The 22,006-nt window shown below is 41.3% G+C and overlaps 1 protein-coding gene and 1 long non-coding RNA gene across 2 annotated transcripts in view; both read right to left on the reverse strand.

The window, feature by feature from the left end:
* Positions 1 to 22,006, reverse strand: part of LOC146991054 (uncharacterized) — a 607,823-nt gene that overhangs the window by 208,766 nt on the left and 377,051 nt on the right. The window lies entirely within an intron of this gene.
* The window catches only part of sorcs3a (sortilin related VPS10 domain containing receptor 3a), a 272,255-nt gene that overhangs the window by 158,404 nt on the left and 91,845 nt on the right, over positions 1 to 22,006 (reverse strand). The window contains exon 2 of the mRNA XM_085792439.1: positions 1,445 to 1,512. Within this exon, the coding sequence (XP_085648565.1) occupies positions 1,445 to 1,512 (68 nt within the window). The remainder of the gene's footprint in view (positions 1 to 1,444; positions 1,513 to 22,006) is intronic.

The raw sequence follows: 22,006 nt of genomic DNA on the forward strand, positions 1-22,006 counted from the left end.
TACCCCGGTACCACTCTAGTACCGGTATACCGAACAACCCTAATAGATAGATAGATAGATAGATAGATAGATAGATAGATAGATAGATAGATAGATAGATAGATAGATAGATAGATAGATAGATAGATAGATAGATAGATAGATGTTACCCAGGGTGTCACCCATCCTTCTGCCGGTGTATTTCTACTCTTTACCAGCATGTTTATTGTTTCACAAGTGTGTATGTGCATGAGTACACGTGTTTATCGTCTTCCCAGGAGGGGGGAGGAAGCAAGGTACATCAGACGATACACCAAAACAAGAGCATGGCAAGCATCCTCCACCCGGAGAGGCTTGTCTGACCGCGCATGACACCAGCACATTCTGTTCACAGTAGCAGAGGAGCAGCTAAGGACAGAGTACAGACAGGTGGGAAAAGAGACGGACGGTTTGAAGTTATACAAGAAAATGAATGAGTGGACGGAATAGAAACTGCATTTGTTTAAAGTTTGTCCTTCAGTGGAAAATAAACTTTACTGGCAGTTTCTGAAACATCAGACAGTGGTTAATCAATAATCAATCATGTACCCACTAATCACGTGAACCACATTATGCTTTGTCATGTCTGTTACTGTCTTATGTACACGACCATGTCCTGTTTTCCAATGTTTGCCATAGCATGTCCTGTTTTTTAATGTCGGTTACTGTTTGTGCTAATGTCATAGCTCTATGTGCTATGTGTTTTTAGCTGTACTTTTATTTCCTTGTCTGCATGCCAGTGTTGCCTGTCACCTGCCATCATGAGCTGTTGTTATGCCATTATGTGTTATGAGCTTTTATTAGATAAATTGATATGTAAGTTCAGCTGTATTTTAATCCATTGCTTAAAAGGTATAATGTGTAGGAATTCCCCCCATCTAGCGGTGCGGTTGCATATCTGAACGTAGTCTTGATGTTGCATTCACGTGAAATCGGGCAGAAGTCAGACAGACAACAGACGCTGCATGTAACAGGATAAACAAGCCTCTATGTAAACAAGTGGTCCGCCAGCACGAGGCAAAACAATACAGGCGTGACAATATGTTGTCATGGTGATGTCATATTGTTTACCTGACCCACGTTTTACCGTCTTTCTCTCGTCGAGTAAAATGACATCCGGTTGGTTTGTAAGTTACATACTGGAGCTTTAATTGTTCCCCTTTTTTGGTTCTTAGGTCACCTGTAACATCTGGCCAGGGACAACGGATGAAATTGAGCCTTACTGTCTAACTCTGGCACACCTGCAGTTTTTTTTTTATTCTGTTGATCAGTTTTGCACTGTCCCTGTCAAATAAACCAATAAATTAAAATTAAATTAAATCCCAATAGAACAACATGAGTATCATCGTACAAGACTAATTCTACGGGTCTGACAATCTGATCACCATTAAAGTCAAAGGATATAATAAATCTCCTTTGTACTCACCTCCAAAGAGTGCTTTCAGTGACGCTGCCAATATGGAAGTCATACAGCTTGGTTAGGATGAGGATCACCTGCAACAAGAGGGAGTTGAACCATTAGTACATTTGCAATCAAACCACAAAATGTGACACATCAGCGGGATGTTGACTAGCATCAAACATCACAAAATATCACTTTCATTTAACTGCTCTGACTCCATGCAAACACCAGAATCTTCCTCAAGTGAATTTTCCTTGGCAGTGGCAGCAGCAGCCATGACCCTGAAGGAAACGTGTGTTCTGCTTTTTTTTTTAAAACATCTAAAAAACATCTGAAAATAAAATGGTGGCAGCATGGGACCCTGTCTGACTTAATGTTTATTTAATGTTACACGTCTTTATTCAAGAGGAGATGCGGAGATAAAAGGGGAGTATATGGAGCTTAATGCCTAATGCAGCACGCTGCAGATGTGGAGCCCAGATGAACGTCTATCATGGTGTTGAAACTGATGCAGAGGTCGTGATGAAAGTTTGATGGGACTGAATACAGAACTCTGTTTGATTTCATCGTCTCATGTGGCTTCTGGATTGTTTATTGTATAGCAGCTTGGTTTGGCCTTGCTGCTGTGTATTGTAATTACCATCTTTAATTAGTTAAGGCAATATGTTCTCTGATGATGCTGCTGAATGAGGGAATCCTTTGGTTCTGTTGACGTTAACTGCACGTTTCTCCGGGATATACAATAGTATTTAGTTTATAGCCTATTATTTAGATGACTGTCGAGATGTTTGTGTGCATGTTTAAGTGCGTGCAGCAGGCTGATATGAGTTTGATGACGTGTTGCTATGTCTGGTGCTGTAATGCTGAAAATCTAAATCAATCTCTCTGTTGTTGGCTGTTCAGTGAGCAGACAGTGTGTGGGAAAACCGACAGGTATCCAACAACAGGTGGAACAGTCTGTCTCTCAGCAAGAAGAGGTGATCCTCAAAATGTCAAAGTGTTCTTTTAAAGTCAGGATAAGGAGCTCACATATCAGGAAGGAGCTCAGGTCAGGGATTTCTCCTTTACATTGAAGTGATCCAGTGGATCATCTGACCAGGCTGCTAGTGGATGGAAACACCGTCCTTGTTCAATTAGGTGGAGAATTTCAACCAAGCACACTTGTCCACACTTCCTGTACCTGTGTCACAATTAAAGGGATATTTCAACACTTTTGGCAAATTTGCGCATTGCCATAATCCCTATAGTACTAGCAGTAGGTTCATTAACTTTAATTGTCGGTGCAAGCTGTTTGTCGATCGGCGGGGCAGAGACGTGAGCTGCTCAGAGCTACGCTACGGAGGCTCATGGTATTTCCAGTTCCGGTTATGCATTTGCCTCCAAAACAACTCTGTCTTGTAACATTCCGTTATTATCTCATAGTGTGGTGAATGTGCAGCTCACAACTTGTCCACCAGAGTGTTTTGGAGTTGTTGGATTGTGTATTATTTAGTTTGATGGGGGAAAGCCGGAAACACCATGAGCCTCCGTAGCGTAGCTCTGAGCAGCTCACATCTCTGCCCCACCGATCTAAAAACAGCTTGCACCAACAAAGAAAGGTAATGACCCTACTCCTAAAACAATAGGGATTGTGGCAATGGACAAATTTGCCAAAATGTTGAAATATCCCTTTAAAATACATGTATGTCTTTTACAGTGTAGAAACTGCACATCTGCATCTGTAACCTGCCTGTTGACCTGTGTCACTCTCCCCACACACACACACACACACACACACACACACACACACACACACACACTGAGGATGATAGAATGAGCTCAATTATATGTTTATTCTGTCTAAACCAAAGAAATTACATACTTCTCAAGGTCTGTAACAAAATAATTGTACTGACGGTAAATTGAATTCTCAACACCATTTGGGAAAACACTTCAAGGCTCTAGGAGTAATAGATTAGCATGCTGGGAGGTAGTACTTTGCATAATTAGCGCAGCGTAACAAACACTGCGTATGCCACTTTGAAACTTGAGTTTCTCTTCTCGGTGGAGCGTGCTGCTGTGGGAGAGTCTGATCCAACAACATCTGCGGTGACATCTTTTGGTCTCCCTGCTTTTTGGAGAGATAATCAGCAGACGGACGCTTTGATAAGACACAAATCACAAGACATGGGTAGTCCACCGTGACGGGATCAGTGGTCAGCTCTGCCCTACAAAGGCAAAGTGCAGTATCTGTAAAAATGCCAAACTGATAAAAACAGCTTTTTGTGTTTTTCATCGTCAGGTTTAAGTTTAATTATGAATAACTTCCAAGTTTACAGCTCTGGAAAAAAATAAGAGACCACTCCCAAAATGATCAGTTTCTCTGGTTTTACTATTTATAGGTATGTGTTTGAGTAAAATTAAATTAAAACATTTTTGTTTTATTCTATCAACTACCGACAACATTTATCCCAAAACTGAAATAAAAATATCGTCATTTAGAGTTTTTACTGACTGAAAATGACTAAACTAGTCTAAATTACAAAAAATATCAAGTCTTTTCAGACCTTGAATAATAACAATGCAAAGAAAACATGTTCATATTTATTCCTAAAGAACAAAGCAAGAATATTTTAACTCAGGAAGAGTTTATAAATCAGTTTTTGTGGGATAATATCAATGTTTAATCCCAGCAGTGGTTTTTATAATCGCCCTATAAAATCAGATGTGGTTCAGGTGATGACCTCATCAGTGTCTCATTAAGTAGAATGAGTTTGTTTTTGTGTTGGTATTGAAAAAAGTGGTCTCTTATTTTTTCCAGAGCTGTATAATTGATTAGATAAAAGTGGACTGTTTTACTAGTTTGCCTTTCTGACCAATTTTAACCATTTTATGGCAGATACTGCACTTTGCCTTGGTTTTACTCCAATGGAATTATAGAGGTTTCACAGTGCTTTTTTGGATGGACAGCAAAATAAAAAGCCCAATAACTCTGGAAATTTTTGCAGTACCATTATCAAATTCTACCAGATTGAAGAGAATATGCCACGCTTTTGATTGGTCAAAAAAATGCAGATACTGCACTTTGCCTTTGTAGGGCAGAGCTGTGATACGCCACTCCAGAGCCCAGGATCACAAATGTGTTGCACAAAGAGGCAGCTGCAGGTAGGAAGTGGCCAGAGAGTGAAGAGGTAACACACTTAACTAGGGAGAAAAACACTGTTTACTACACTGGGCCATCTGTTGTTCAGCTCTGGGTCACAGGGTGTAGTCAGAGGTGTGTGAAAATATTAGTTGAAAACATGAACTTTTAAGTGCGCACACACACACACACACACACACAATTACTTAGCATCCGTCTCACACTTGACCTGACCTCACCAGGGGAAATATCCTTTTATATAATAGATGCTATTTTCATCCATCAGTCCATGTGTTGTTTGCTCTCCTCTCTGCCTCTCCTGACTAAATGACTGCTGCTCTCCCTCATTAGCATCCACGTCTCTCGTTAGCATTCCCCTTCCCCACAATGCTTGTTTAAAGCAAAACTGACAAGCTTGACTTGAGTCACTTGGCTGGGAGGAGATGCAGGAGGTGCGCCCTTGACTCTTCTGACTGCGGATCAGCAATCAGGGGGTTAGATAAGAGGAAAATGAATCTGTGTACATATTGGAAAAAGAAGCAGTGTCCTGAAAGGCCTTCGACCTCCCCGCATGCAGCTCTAAAGGCCTGCAGACTTCCAGGACCTTTCCACCTCTGGCTGAGCCGGATTTATACCCACAAGCCCTGTCAACAAGTCAGCTGCTCACCAGGGAGCGCTGGGATGGTTCTTGTGGGAAGATGTGCCACACGCCCAAGGGATCCTCCTAACTAAAACTGTCAACATATGGTTCAGGCTAAAGCAAAGGACTGCAGCGCCAGGCAGACACATGATGCAGCCACACTGAATAACAAGTGAATGGATTCTTGTCATGCGTCTAGAAAACAAGTGTGTTAATGTGTGTATTTAGGTGCAAATGTGCAGACATGGGCAGAGTGCATGTGCCTGCATGTGTGCACCGTCAGAGATGTGTGGTCTGGCCTGCTCGGGGGGGGCGACACACAAGCATGAGTCATCTTCCCCACATGACAATCTGAATTTGAAATTCAACGTTGGAAAAAGCAGCTGAAACACAGAGAAACTACTTCTCATCCCCCGAAATAAAATCTTCACCAGTGTCTCTAACATATATATTTAAGCCTCAGACCTAAATGAAAAGCCTCAGGCTTTTGGAAAAGAATACGGACTGTTTATCATCATGCTTGCTCACAGCTGCTCTTGGTCTTTGTTGGACAAGACAGCAGCATACAAAAAAATAAAGGGTGTCTCTCCTTCTCTGAATCCTCATCTGAGTTGCAATTTCAGAATCAAAATGTCAGTCACACTGCGCTGGCATTAGCCTTGTTGCCTCAGCAATTAACCAACAGTGGAGAAAACATATTATTAGCATAACTAAATGTGCCACACTGTCCTCAGTCAAACAGAGAGCCAGCTCATAACTCATTAGCAATACTGCCTTGTCTGAGAGAGAGAGAGAGAGAATGTGTCTATTTGCAGACTTGCAGTTTAATTGTGATCATGACCTTAAAGGACAATCCCGGGCAAATTCAACTCGGGCCTTTATTTTCCTAACATTTTATGTCTAAAAGAAGGAATCTGAAGATTTTCAGTTTAATTGCTCCTGTTTTGCAGTAAATTCAAATTCGCTTTATTGGCATGACAGTTAAAAGAACTATGTTGCCAAAGCATTAGGAATCAATGACACAATACAACAACAGTAGTAGCTGTGTCTGTCCCCGCATCGCCACGGCAGTGATGAATGGAGCGGATTTTCCACAGACAGCGTCAGATGGCTACTCAAACATGCAGAGAGAAGTTTATTTACTTCAAGCAAGTCAAGAGTTGATATTCCTGTGTTTATGACAGAAACAGGAGCTTCCGACTGTACGTAAACACACCGAGCGTGTTAACTTGGGTCTCGTGCATGACTCCGCAAGACTTTGAATTAGTTTTACAAAATGTCGGCTTGCTTGAAGTAAACAAACTTCTTGGTGCAATGGAAAATCTTCAGATTCCTTCCTTTAGACCTAAAACGGTATAGGAAATACAGCCCCGAGTTGAATTGAAATTGAAATTACAATCTCAAAACTCTAAGATCATTTGGTGAAACAGTCTTACAGTTCAGCACAACACCATAGATCACTAGAAAAAGCTCATATCTCTCCCAAAACAGTTCACTCACAAATTCCTTTCTCATATAAATAGTCAGTTTACCCGACATACATCCTCCGTTTTGCATTTCGTAAGTACCGCAAGTCAAAATGCCAGTCCTTCATTGACAGTGGTTACTCTACTAGTTTTTTTGTCTAGCTATAGCTAACAGAATACAGTTGAAAAAAAGGATTTTACAGTAAGAGTAGCCTTCTGTTTCAAGAAATGAGCCAAACCAATGGAGAAATGGTTAATCAGGCAGGCTGTCATATCCTGTCCATTGCTTTAGATTTTGTTTTTTGTTTGAACATGCTGAAGACAGTGGACGGGTGGACGGGTGGACGGATGGCGTCCCCCCCCCCCCCGCGTCCCCTCACCACTGGACCCCTGGATAGCACTGTAAGGCAGAGGAGCCACGCTGTGAAATGAAACTTGAGTAGCAGCAGTGGATGAATGTGTTAACAATGCAGACGCTCACAGAGCACTGACGGCCATCTTTGAATCACGCCGTCAATCACATCGAATTGAACTTTTTCAAAGACACACATAATGAAAGAAGAAGGACAATGAGACCAAACTGATTAACAGATTCCTGTGTGCAGAGCTTATATCATTTTGGTTAATTAATCCCACCTCATAATTCATTTCACCCCGTACAAAGGCTCTGGTGGCATCAAAGTGTCTGATCAAAGTCGGGAAAAAAAAAAGAAAAGAGAAAGATGTAACAGTTGAATCCTCATCCACGGCACAAAGACCTTGTCAAACACGGCTCCTCAGTCAGACTGTGTTTTAGCTCCAACAGTTTCAAAGACGTCCACTTTTCCACGCTCGGCTCGGAACAAAAGAGCTCTCTGTGCCTTTGATTGTGAAATGTCATGCTACTCCAGTATTGACATGCTCACACACAACTGCAAACAAGCTTTTAGTCGTCTGCAAACAAACGTCAGGATAGTCGACACTAAAATGGCAGCTGGAACTGATCATTATCTCCAAGTGATTAAGCTTCTCCGTCTCTCAGTAGCATGTCAACAGCTGAGCAATTACTTTGTCAATTTGCGCGAGCTGTTTATGAGACGTAATGTCAACCGGGTGTGACACCGAGGCAAGGCTGGAAAACACTGAAGCCTTTCACATTATTTTGGTGTGACTGAGGGTGAAAAATAAACCTATACTGACTTAATGATTTAGTGGATAAATACACAGAGACATGTTCTCAGATAATTGTATGGATCACAAATAGAGAGTTGCATTGAAAGAGGGAGAGAATAGAGAGCTGCACCCGAGGCATGTCTTTGTGTTCCTGCTATCAACTAAGAAGGCTGGGCTCCATGGCTCCATGGCATCGATCTGCCACTTCATCGTTTTGGTGGACAGGTTGGTCAACACAGCAGATATAAGAATGTAATACACAACACAGCTGCAGATAACCTTTATTCTTGGAGGATTAAAGCTCCACACCTCACCTTCTTTTCACTCATTGTTCTGTTTTTTAACTTCACTAACTTAACTTTTTTTTTTTTTTTTTTTTTACATCAAGGACCCCTAAATTGACACAAAGTAGTACACAGAACCCCATTGGACAAAACTTTGAAGCAAACACCAGAGATACTTGTTCTGAGACTGATGAACATTACTTTTTTAGTCAGTGTAGGTTCAAATTAGGGCCAATGGTGTGAATTTGTTGAAATATTGGTGCGAAATTTCTGGAAAAAAAAGTGGTACGATTTCTAAAAAGATTTTTTTTTAAAAAAGTGGTAACATTTCTCAAAAACAATTCTAGGAAAAAAAATGGAAAAACTCTCTAAAAAAAGATTTTTGAAAATTCTAGAAAAAGTGGTTAATAAACAAACAAACAAATAAATAATCCCCCCCCCAAAAAAAAAAAAAAAAAAAAAAATTAAATTAAATTAAAAATAAAGGAAAAGTTTGGGACCCCATTGAACCCTCTAAAGGGTCTTTTAGAGGGTTCAATGGGGTCCCCAACAGGTTTGTCTACATAGCCTTTTACTTTTCTATGTAACCTTTTAATCCAGTGAAATAAGCAGCTGAGGTACATTGGAATAATCCAAGCCTTTTCAATCTTTTAATTATCGTCACATTAAGCACAATAAAGTTTATTTAACGACAAACCACATGAGAGGCCAGCAGCCTGCAGAGACACCTACAACATGACCAGGAGTGCCTAAGACAGAACGTCCTCTGGCAAGATCCACCCAGACTCAACTTCTGAGATGTCCACAGCAGCGGCAGCAGCAGCACCACCACCACCATCCTCCAAGTACATGTGCAGTCACCTGGCATGTCCCACAGTTTGTGCTTCATACACAGTGGCAGGAAGCCTGGAGCCATCTGGACCTGGTGTCCCACAAATACAATAATGTCAAGCCTTCATGTCAACCTTTAATAATGCGAGGATTTGCACTTGGAGAGCTATAGGTGAGAGTTATGGGTGTTAGACTGTGGTCATGTTGAAATGCTTCTCCTGTTATTCACCATGATGCATTTAAGGTCAATATGACCAGTGTGAGCAGTACATGTACTGGACACAGAGACATCATGCACGTGTCAACAGGACATAAGTTGGAATAGTCTCCTTTAGCCTTGAATGGATGGAGCTGCCTCTCAGGCAAAGGGAAGGAGAAGCTCTCATTGCTTTGAATGTTGCCTTTAATCACCAATAGATCAGAGATTCAGGCCGTCCAGGTGGGAACTTAAATACCAGTGGATGCTCTGGCTGCCTGTGTTGTAGTCCCTCTAAGGCCACACCAGGGTGGACACTCTGGACATCACTAATTAGTTCACTCCTTTGCAGCTCCCTCCATCTCCCTCTATCTGAATCAGTTCTCCCTCCTTCTTTCCATCTCATCTTCCTCCCTTGTTCCCTTCTTCCTCACCAGTCACATCTCCCCCCACCATCACTTTACCAACTTTGAGGATTCCTCCCATCTGAAGCCCTTTTATCTCTTTTTATCCAGGCTTGTCTCTCTCTTCCTCTCCTTCCTTCCTTTTTTCTTACACTTTTACAATTATCTCTCATGTAATGTGCCTCCCTCCTTTCCTACTATATTTTTTTACTTTTACTTGTTCACCTATTGTTTTTCTTGTCTGTTATGTTTGACCTATTAAAGTGGGCAGGGGCAGACAGTTGTATACTGACATAAGGACTAATAAAGTCTTGTGGGACTACCACAAGGACATCTCTATTATAAGTGACCCTTGTTTAAACATTATATATTCTCCTCATCTTAGTTCTACAATGTTTGTTTGTCTATTTCAAACAATTGTCTTGTTTTTCATGTTTTTTCCCACAACTCCATCCGCATCAACTTTTTCCCTGCTGTTTTCACCTTGACATAAATGGATCCCGATTTCCTTTTAAGGTGATAATGTGTCAGTGTTTGTGTTTACAATCTTCTTTCAGTTGCCCCTGGTGGACATACACCATCTTTAATATCCATCCTTCTACTGTTATTCTTCACTCAGATTATTAGACATTGTGTGCTAATGGAAAAGAAGCCACCACTCCTCTGTTGAAGACAGAGATGAGACTGCAGCCAGACACCAGCTCAAGTCCTCAAAGTGTTTTAACGCTCTGTCAGTGGGACTGGTGTGACCTGACCAAGTGGACAAGTTCAAGGGTGAGTTTCTATCCCAGTCCGACAGTGCTGGTCTTGATCTTTAAAGATGGAAAGCTCTGTGGGTCAAAAGGTCCAGCTTGACTCAGAATTAGCTCAGTAACTTGATGTCTACACACTGTCCCATGTCTGTTTCTGTTACAGTAGCCATGATACGTCTAGCTGGATAACTGTTGCTGTGGAGCATGTAAACATTACCATTAGTTCAGCTCTGAGATGCAAATGTGTTTCAGTCTTGGGAGTTAAAATGTGGAATAAGCTCAGTGATGAGTTGAAGACATGTAGTTCTTTGTTGAGTTTTAAGAAAGCCTTGAAATGTAAAATAATGAAAATGTATAAAAATACAGTAATGATTGCTTTCAGTTTATTATTTTATACAGTTGATTTTCTATGTAATCTAATTTCATAGAGTGTAAAGTAAGCTTTGGGCTTCAGCCTATTCCCTGATATTTTCTTCTTTGTGTGTGTGAAATATATGGTTGCAATTGTGTAATATGTGCTGGCTAAAGTGTTCACACAAAATGGATGATTTTGATATTGGTGTTTAATTTGTTCATTCATTCAGATGCTGGAGTGTGACATCTGTTGTGTTATTTGGACCATGAGTGGTTTGTGCACTAGTTGTGATGTTACTGTAACATTTACATCTGAGATTTCAGGTGAGTCCAGAGATTGTAGAGAGTTATAGGACCAGATGACTTTGTGTGTTTTACAACTAAAGCACTGACCTATCGCCAGTGTTTCTATGAACCACAAAGTTTATATGCAGAGGCATTTCAGGTTGAACTTTTGGAAGATATGCTTTTATTTTTATTTCCATGATCTAATTACACACAGCTTGCACAGAATAGCTGCAAACTCTGCTTTAAAGGGATATGCCAACATTTTTTTTCGTGTCTTGCCTCACTCCCGAGTCCATGACAAGAAGATAGACACCATCCTTTCAACTGTGTGTGCAGTAACAAGGGAGATACTGTACGGGCAGAGCTGGCACACCGTTAATTAGCTTAGCTCAAACGCTGGAGGTGCATAGGTAGTGTTAGCCTACCTCCACCTAAAAACATAAAAATGTTTGAAATGTTGATAAAGTGATATATTTACAGAGTTTAGAGCTAAAATGAAATCAGCTTGACTGCTGATTTCGGCTCGGGTAGCAGGCAGGCTAACACTACCTATACACTTCCAGTGTTTGAGCTAAGCTAATTAGCGGTGCGCCAGCTCTGCCTGTATCTCCCTTGTTACTGCACGCATAGTCGAAAGGATGGTGTCTATCCACTTGTCATGGACTCAGGAGTGAGGCAAGACATGAAAAAAAATGTTGGCGTATCCCTTTAATGAAGTCAAACATGAGACTTGTCTTATTGAGGCTTCTTCACAGTTGCTGGTTCCTGCACCAGCCAGTCACAATGACTTGGAAGCTTTACAACAAGTAAAAATATATCTGAGGATAACTCATATTTTTTATCTAATCATCAAAATTCTTCTTTTTTTCCCCTTTCCTTTTCAGGTGGCAGATCACTTGGAGTAAAAGCTCTTCATTCATGGATTACTTTATCACAGGTTTCTGCTTAAGAGGGTGACATGGCATTCAAAAAAGAGCTGGAGGATCAATATGAATTAAGGTACAAAGTGAGGGAAAGGTCAATAGATAAATGAATCAAGTGACCAGTGTGGCTGGAATGAGATTGTGAGTGTATCTTCTTTATCACTTGAGCTGAACCTCTGGAGTACAGGACGGATAATAACCTTCTCCGCAGCACGCTGAGATAAAGCTGCCATATTCCGCCGTGCATCCCCCTCCCCAAAAATAAGTTTAAGGGCGCTGCCATTGCACATGCACACTATATTCTACCTCAGCTTCAAAGAGCTGAGATAGACACGTTACTATAACAACCATCCATCTGTAAAGCGGCCGCAAATGCTGGGAAAGCTCCAGCTATTCCGGATGCACAGTTTCTAAAAAGTCTATAGAGGAACCCGGTGCTATCTTCTTCAGAGAGGATTAATAATTTGTCAAAGCAAGGATGTTCTGGCATGAGTGATATGAAAACGCTGAAATGTGCCCAATGTCAAAAAGGAAACTGGGAGGTGATTTCATGTACTTATATTACTTTTTTTGCTGCACTGCTATGAGCTCAGTGCCTGTATGCAAAGCATGATACTGAGCTGCTGGGGTGGAAACACTCGCTGCCATTTTGAATGAGCTGAATGCAGCTGGATGATTGGAGAGAAGAACAAAGCAGCTACAGTCCAACTATGTTCAAATATCTCAGCATTTGTTTCATCCTCCTTGGAGTACACCCAGGATGTTGTTTGCAGTGTGAAAACAGCTCCACAGTGTAAGGTAAGACATCAGCCTCATTCTCACACCTAATTAGGCTCAACTAACTCTAAAAATATTTGCAGATTAAAAAGGAATTCTACATTGTCTTATATAAACACGAGGAAAATTGCCTCTCTTCAAAGTCTTTGGTTTATGGGACAATAACTTCAACATTGTTATTAATAGTCTCCATTTGCATGAGGCTATTTTTGTAATTTCATGAGCATGCCACCATCCACTAAGACTTCCTTTTTGCCCATTTTTTCTCTCCCATGGTGCATCTGTCTCTCAGGCCAGCTCTTGAGGAAGTCAAGCGAAGCAAACACTATCTGGGTAGCCACCGAGCGTGCACTCGAGGTTACAGCTTATAACAGTAGCAAGAGTGCAATAAAAACAAAGCCTGAGTCGAGTCCCTGACTTTACTCCATCACACTACATAACAAAGAGGCAGAGGAGTGGAAGCCATGGAATGTTACTGACACACACTTGCAACACATGACAGGAAATTACAGCAAATCTCACAAACACTGATTGGATAAAAGAATATCAACATGTGATCATGTATCTTTGTCAGTTTTTTTTTTTTTACATGTTATCATTCAGTACTGCACATGTACATGCAGGATTGATGCTAAATAGATGATCAAAGAATGTCTGTTTCTCCAATGGAACTATTATTAGAAGGATGTAACCATGTAGGCTGACTAAAGCAATGCACAGTATAATGGGTGTAAATGACACACCATGCTGAAGACTGGATGGGCAAAGTAAAAGCTCAGAATGCCACAAATAATATATTGTACAATATATCCTGTACATTATTGTCAGAGATTAAAGACTCTGTGAGTTATGACACATTGACACAGTGTCAGACTGTAATCTTGTAGATGTTTTGTCAAAGTGTTCTAGTCTAGTCTCTACAGGCAGCAGTTTCCATGGAGAAGTACATGATGCAGATGGTACTGAGTATGTAATGGTGATGTTCAGGCCCTCACAGTAGTTGCTCTGTTCTGTCATCACAACATAATTGAGAAAACCTTTTAGTAACATTGTGTAAAAAGTTATTTCCAGATAATAACAACCCCACAAAATCCAATAAATAAATTTAAAAAACAATAAAAAAGTTTTTGACTCATAGAACTGGTACGATCCAAAAATACTGGATCCCATACTTCACATACAGTTAGCAATCACACATTATGGCTTTTGGGGGATCACTACACTCCACTACTCTAGTTTTGTTAAAGCAGTGCCTCGTCACTGTGGGTGTGATAGATACAAATTAATTTAGAATGTCAAAATGACGCAAGAAACAAACTTTATCTAGCCTTCATGGATCCTGTTAGCTGACCGTACACTCTCCAAACACAGGCAAAACAGACATGGGAAGCTCTGTAAAGATGTTTGAAAAGTAGAATAAAAAAAATAAATAAATAAATAAAAATAAAAAACAATTAAAGAAATTATGTAATGGTCTGGGAGTCACAGGTCACAGACACCAGACCATGAAAAGTGTGAATGGGATAGAGCTGCAACAATTAATTGATTCATCGCACAATAATCAATTATTAAATTGATTGTCAACTATTTAGATAATCTAATAATCGGTTTGAGTAATTTTTTAATTTTTTTTCCAAATTCTCTGATTTCAGCTTCTTAAATGTGAATATTTCTTATTTCTTTGTTCCTTTATGACATTAAACTTGAGTCTCTCTTTGGTTTGTGGACAAAACAAGACATTTGAGGACGTCATCTTGTGGTTTGAGAAACACTGATTGATATTTTTCAAAAATCTTGAACATTTTATTGACCAAAATATCGACAGATTATTTGATAATGAAAATAATCATTAGTTGCAGCCCTAGAGTGGGATAATCATTTATTGGCAGCAGTATATTCACGTCATATAGAAAAACCAATTCTCAAGTGGAAACGGGCCTGTGTTAAGCAGAAGGAGGTGGGGGGGGCTTTAGTTACTGTTTCCTACCTGTCTGTAGAGGATGTAATTTAAGACCAAAACACACTCTGTATACCATATTCATGATGAAGAGCACTGGCTTTTACTCTCAATAAGCATGAATTACCCTGACAGCTGAAGGTCTAAACACATCCTCAAGCACAAGCTACTATTAATCTAATCAGAGTCATCTTCTACTGCAGCGACTCGGAGCCTTTCCTCCCTGTGTTTCCACTCACACATCATCTTTGATTGCAGGGACATATTGCTCTTTATTCAGCCAACGAGCTAGTATAGGAATTAGTGAGAGTCTGTCATTTTCATCTTCACGTTATTCCTTTTTTTTTGGGTCTCTGAGCTCTGGTAATTTTTCTCACTCTGGTGTCAGCGAGACCATGAGAGAGGAGAGGAGAGAAATGACGCAGAGAGGTTTAACTGCAGGCGTACTCGCATGTCACTGTGAATCTTCTCAGAGGTGACACGATATGGAGGCAGCAGGACAGCTGATTAACACCAGGCTCCATCTTACACTCTTAATTACGTTTCCCCCTCGTCTCCTGTCTCTGGATGGTACATACTGATGGGCTGGTGTGAAGGGAGAAACGGGAGCAGGAAAGGAATACTTTATAGACCTGCTCAGTCTCTGACATCATATCATATCCAAAGCTAATGCAGGTGTGAATACGCCACAGTGAGCTGGGCATGATTAACATTGCAATATGTCGTCTTTTCAGGGGAACTATGTTACTCATCAAGCAGTTGATGTTATCAGCTCAGTTGGACACCAGTCGCTGGCTGATGGCTCAGGGCTGCGACACTGACATCTGCTGCCACGACGCTGGGTTAGCCCAGTGTGATGCACCATCCATTCTGCTTACAAATCATTTCAGTCTGTCGAGAATTGTTTTTTTTTCTGATAAAAATCTTTTAACCTGGTTAACATTACTATTTGGTGTTTTTTATACAGTGCAATACATCACATCTACTGATGTTTTATTGTTAAGTCTTTTACTGATGTTTGTTTTAAAGGGGACATATTATGGAAATTCTCACTTTTTAATTTTTTTAAAATTTCAGGCTCCCTAGGTTGAAATTCATGTGGTTTTACGAGCTGTTCCCTCAGTTGTCTTCCTGTGGACTAGGATACAAATTAGCATAATACCACCCCTACCTGGTACCAGTAGGGTCGGGGCAAGCAGTGGTTCATTTGCATTTAAAGGGACAGGCACTGGAACCAGCTGTTCTGAACAGGGCTGTTTAGGAGGATGAAAAGAGCTGTGATGTTTGATCCTTGGGGTATTTTGACCGAAACATGTCACAGACTGGGAACTATTTTAATTTGTGGAAAGGAGGCATAATATGTCTCCTTTAATGTCATTCTATATCTCCTTTAAAGCTATAGTGCGTAACTTCTGTCGCCCCCTAAAGGATTTCTGCGTTATTACAACGACACGGCCGGCACCTATGGCCCGGTGTAACCCTCCCCTCACCTCCTCTCCCCACCGCTAACGTTACCCCTGTAGCTGCATGATACATCACACACAGTAACAGTAACACTCGCAACACACCACATGCTGCTGGTCACGGACCACGGTTCACGGACTATAACACTCGCGACTCGCCGCACACTGCTCGTCACAGCACACAGACTCCCCGCAGTAAGTTACACACAGCAACACGGGCTACACACCTTGTAACTTACTGCTAACGATGTGGCTAACACCAGGCTGCTAACAGGTGTGTTGCTTCTAGCAGCTGCGGAGCGCTCTCCTCCCTCCTCCCTTCTCGTTGTCAGGTAAAACCTTACAGTCTATGGGTAAAACCGAGTAAAACACGTTGTTTCGGTCGTTTCCTGTCCGCCAGCGCGGGAAAGTCGCTCCAAGACAGTAATAACAAATACTGAAAAATACCGCGAGGCGTTTGAGGAGCCGAACGGCTTAATCAGCGTTGTATCATCTCCTCTTGTAGTGGCTTGGGTGAAATGGATATTCAGTGTTTCCCCCAGGAAATTTGTTAGTTAAGGTGGTGTCTGACCTGTCGACGGGGGGGGGGGGGGGTTGCGAGCGGATCTGTCGACGGGGGGGTGGAGCGGATCGATCGTCGGGGGCCATGCCATATTAAGTTTCGCTTTCAACATGCGCTGCTGTTATGCATGCGCGCTTCTCTGTGGTGTGTACGTGTGTGAGAAGATGCGGCCATCGTCCGACGGGGGGGGTGGGGGGGGGGGTGGGCGGCGGCGGCGAATATCGCTACTTTTTTTTTTTTAAAGACGTTAGTTTAGGCGGCAGCTCTTTGTTGTTAAGGCGGCCGCCTTAACAGGAAAGCGCTGCGGGAAACCCTGGATATTTACAGACACGTAGAAGTTACGCACTATAGCTTTAATGTCATTCTTAGTCTTTTACTGATTTTCCATCTATCGTTTAGCCTTTAATTTAATATTTTACTTTGCAATTTTTAGTTTTAGTATCTCCAGTGTTTCAGGGGGCTGTGGCTGTGATCAGCTCCTGGTGCAGATGGCTCCATGTGATTGTGTTTCCTCGCCTGGTTCCTCTGTGCTCAGACACACATTTTTCTCCTTTTGTGTGTGTGTCTTATTGTGGTGCGGGGGGGCACTAATTTTCTTAGCCATGGAAAGCACTCTGCGCTGCATTCACATATGAAAAGTGCTTTAGAAATAAAGATTGATTGATTGATCACACATCATGAGCAAAGTAATCAGTCCAATGACTGATTACTTTGATTATTCTGCCAGGGACCAAAACATATCATTTCAGCTGATGGAGGGCAGAGGGCCAGGAGAAATACTGGGTTAGTGTGGATCACCTGCTGAGAATATTCAACTTGAAACACATTTAAAGAAGTGTTTGTTTTTTTGGATTTAGAACTGTTTATTTCTGCAGCATACAGCTCTGCTACTCCACCAGTGCTGCTGGTCAGTTCTGATTAAATCTACTGCATGTAATGTAATATGTGACCCGATCCATCAAAATGAGTCACAGTGACCCAAATTTCAAAGTTGAGATTTTGGTATCAATGGAAAGATTAGAAAATAAGCTTTAAAATGAGACCCTAGTCAGAGTCATACATTTGATGGTTTTCGATATGTGGCCATTTGAATTACGATCTCCTACTCTCTTATTCTGTTCTAAAACCTGAGAAAATAGCAGTTAAAGTTTTTGCCAGTGACTCTGCATCTGTTCCTGTACCACGTGATGATTACACACAACCTATACGGCCCCTTGTTGTCATAGAGGTAGCATTCAATGACCCTCAGAAAGCAGAGAATCTCACAATTCAGATGCTTTTTACAGCTCGTTTCTATCATAAACGGTTCAGAAGTTGTCATGTTTTGTTGACATTTTGTAAAACATGTGCAAGCATGTACGTTCGGGTTAGCATCGATGCTACGTTCGGTTTAGCATCGATGCTACGCTCTGTTAGCATCGATGCTACTCGGTTTAGCATCTATTTCTGTACCCGTCCCTGCTCGCCATAGAGGCGACATTCAATGACCGTCGGAAAGCGGAGAATCCCGCGATTCAGATGCAGTTTACAGCTCGTCTCTATCATGAACGGTTCAGAAGATATTTCATGTTTTGCACCGAAGCAACACTCATTTTCAGAGGGTTTAAGTTGCAGGTCAACTTTAATCATCATTTACGTGCCTTTTCTCAATTATCTGGACTGTGAAACTTTGGGAGATTGGTCATTGCTTTGAAATTATTTCTATGGGTTTTCCATGTTATCAGCTGATTATCTAAAAATAGAACGTTGCGACTTTCGACTCATTTTGATGGAACGGGTCACATATATGCTCCTTAACACAAGCTCATGTCAAAACACCCAAACCGTCGCTTTAGAGCTGAGACTGATGGGAAGTCTTTCATTGTGAGGGAATGAATATGGTTCTTTGTGACAAATTTCAGGGGATTACAGCCAATGTTGTTGAAATATCTCAGAAATGTCAACCACTCAGAAAATATAGTACATATCTGCCACACTGTGGATTTCTGTACCAGCTGTCATGGCAATCTGCACAATGGCTGTGAAGAGTTTTCAGTCTGGACTTAAGTGGTAGATAAAGTGGCATCTTTAAATTAAAAGAAAAAATAGAAACACAAAACAGTATACACTTTTAAACTTAAAGGGACATTGTGTAACTTCTCCTGTTATCTATTCATGTAAATCGATTATTTTGTTTAAAAGTATGTTTTCCATTAATCAGTAATCCCCCCCATCAACAAACTGAAGTGTTCCTTTCAGCTCTGAATGAGCCGTTCATATCATTCATATCTACATGGAGCGGGTAAGCTCGGTGGTGGCTGCCATGTCGTGTCGCCATGTTTTTACGTTCAGTGGCAGTGTGACGGTAGGAAACCACGGACACTCACCGGAGACACCGGAGCTGTCGGCTCAGGTCGAGGTGGTGTCTGTCAGCGTCACCGCGGTAACGCAGTGAGGAGGAATGGAGCGTTACACTGATGCTGCATTCACCTGCAGTCGGGCAGACGGCCGTCGGTAACAAACCAGATGTCGAGAGAAAGCCGGTAAAACGTGGGTCAGGTGAACAATACGACATCGCCATGACAACATATTGTCGTGTGTATTGTTTTGCCTGGTGCTTACGGACCACTTGTTTACGTCATTACATGCAGCGGCTGTCTGCCGTCTGCCCAATTTCACGTGAATGCAGCATGAAAAATACGATTGAGTTGCTTCTGATATACAACCGCAACGCTAGATGGGAGGAATTTCTACACAATGTACCTTTAAAACAACATCCTGAAAGAGCTTAGGCCATTTGTCGGCCTGGAAATATGAACTGTAAGCTTAACAATCCTGTGTTCTCTATAATAATTATGTTTTGCAGACAAATATCAAATGTGCTGAACTTTATCTTTCCTGCAGAAGCACTGAGGTATATTGGAAAAATAAAAGCCTTGGCCTATTTCTGTGAAATTGGCCCATCAAACTCCATAGTTCCATAGAAAGCATAAACTGTCACTGTGGTGAAATTCCAGAGAGGCAGCGCCGCTCTTCACTTCTGCCAACGCACTCGGGACCGGGGCTTCAGAAAGCCTGCACGTCTCCACTCATCATCCGATGCCATCACAGGTCATAAACAGTGGGCATCACTTTGTGCCAACAAAAGTAGCCTGGCAAACAAAACAGTTGGTGCCATGTGTCGTGTGGCGTGATTCATTTTGACATGTCTAGTGTCCTGTGTCTTCACAGCCAAGACATTTAAAGTGAGTCATTTCTGAGAGTCAGCTCAGACTCCCGAGTGGAGCTCTGCTCTGCAGGTCCCGTCACGTTAACAGTTTGCTCAGACAGTAAAGCTGCTGTAATGACTGGCTGCAGGATGCACAGCCCCTTACAATGACTCCTCAGTTTTCAAATAAACACGGTGAAGCACTGATGGCTTAAAGGGAGATGGTACAGGCACCAGAGTCTAGACTAAGTATTTACCTACTTGCCTCTCTCTTAGTCTTTTGTTAGAACAGTCATTATAAGAAAATGCAGCAACCACTGTTTTTTCCCTTACAGAAACCTATTCTGTGCTTCACTGTACTAGAGGGAGTGCTGGTCATCCACAGCAGTGGTTCATGGGGTCCTCAGCAAATTGAAGGGAAGATGAGAAAAAAATGCAACTCAATCAAATTATCACTTTTTGGATATTATTATAAAATACAATTCATAATCATGTAACATCTAAATCTAATTTATGCTCATCTTTCTAATAGACTTCCAGTCAAAACATCATTCATGGGGTCATACTCTGTTAGTCTTGACCTGGTGGTTTGACATCAAGCTGCTCTGCTCCTCAGACTAGCATGTAGCCAGCTACTGCAACAAAAATGGAGAGGTTTTTGAAAAGGCAACTAGACCTACTGTCAAGCACTCTGCTGCAAGAAAAACAAAGAACTTCTGGAAAAATAAAACTGGCAAGTATGAGGCAGCATACATTAAGTACGGCTTTACGACCAGAGAAATGGCTCTGACTGTGTGAAGTGCTTCCTCTGTCTGGATCCTCTCAGATGAGTGTTGAAAACCTTCAAAAGTTCTGCATCACTTGAGCATGTGACTGTGAATTAAAGGGATAGTTCAACATTTTGGCAAATTGGCCCATTGCCATAATCGCTATAGTCATAGCAGTAGGTTCATTACCTTTAATTGTAGGTGTAAGCTATTTTCAGTACGGCGGAGCGCAGCAGCTGGCTGCTCAGAGCTACGCTATGGAGGCTAACGGAATTTCTTGGTTTCCCTCATTAAACTCATCAAATACAAAATCCCAAAACTCCACAGCGCTTTTGTAGACAAGTTGTGAGCTGCACATTCACCACGCTATGAGATAATGACGGAACGATACGAAACGGAGCCGTATTCGAGGTAAATACAGGGTAAATACGGAGACTGCTTGCTGAAAAACTGTCCCTGAACGCAACGCACATCAGCGGTTTTGTATGAATTTACCTCGAAAACGGCTCCGTTTCGTATCGTTCCGTCATTATCTCATAGCGTGGTGGTTGTGCAGCTCACAACTTGTCTACAAAAAGCGCTGTGGAGTTTTGGGATGTTGAATTTGATGAGTTTAATGAGGGAAACCAAGAAATTCCCTTAGCCTCCATAGCGTAGCTCTGAGCAGCCAGCTGCTGCGCTCCGCCGTACTGAAAATAGCTTACACCTACAATTAAAGGTAACGAACCTACTGCTATGACTATAGCAATTATGGCAATGGGCCAATTTGCCAAAATGTTGAACTATCCCTTTAAGAAAGTTCCTTTGAATAGAAAACGAATCTAAACAAATGTAATAATAATTGCATTAATAAAAGTAAGAAAATTCATTCTGTCAGGAATTTTGTTACTTAAATTATGTTATTATTATTTGTGGGTCTAAATAATTTCTTCAAGGGTTTCTGTACCCGTTCATTTCATTTTGAAAAGCTGCTTGTAAGTCTGTGTGGCTGCCGGTTTTGTTTGATCACAGCAGTAGTTTATATCCAGGCCTCAGACAGAAGCACACAGCCCATTGGTCAGAAGCAGCTGCTAACTGGAAAAGAGTCTTCTAACAATGTCTGGATTATAAATACATGTGTTGTGTTGATGTTTACCACACTGTTCTTATGTACTATATAATTGGTAGTTTATGAGCAGTCATCCTCTAATAAGAGCTTGCTAGCATTCTCAGCTGTCAATCAGTGTAAGCCAAGACACAATAGCATTTCATTATTTGGGTCTGATGTGTTATATGTAATTCAACATTACTATCATTTATAAAAAGACAATTTGTTTGATTATATATTTAAAGGAATCTATGTTTTGTTTATTGAAAAATGAAAGTAGCTATTTGGAAGTTACAGTTTCATTGATATTATTACATGTAACCTGATTATCTGTTTTGATTGTTTCAGGTTTATGACCTGTGGCCATTTTGATAT

This window comes from Trachurus japonicus, chromosome 1 (assembly GCF_045865225.1).
Source record: "Trachurus japonicus isolate A0001 chromosome 1, Traja_1.0".
Classification (NCBI taxonomy): Eukaryota; Metazoa; Chordata; class Actinopteri; order Carangiformes; family Carangidae; genus Trachurus; species Trachurus japonicus.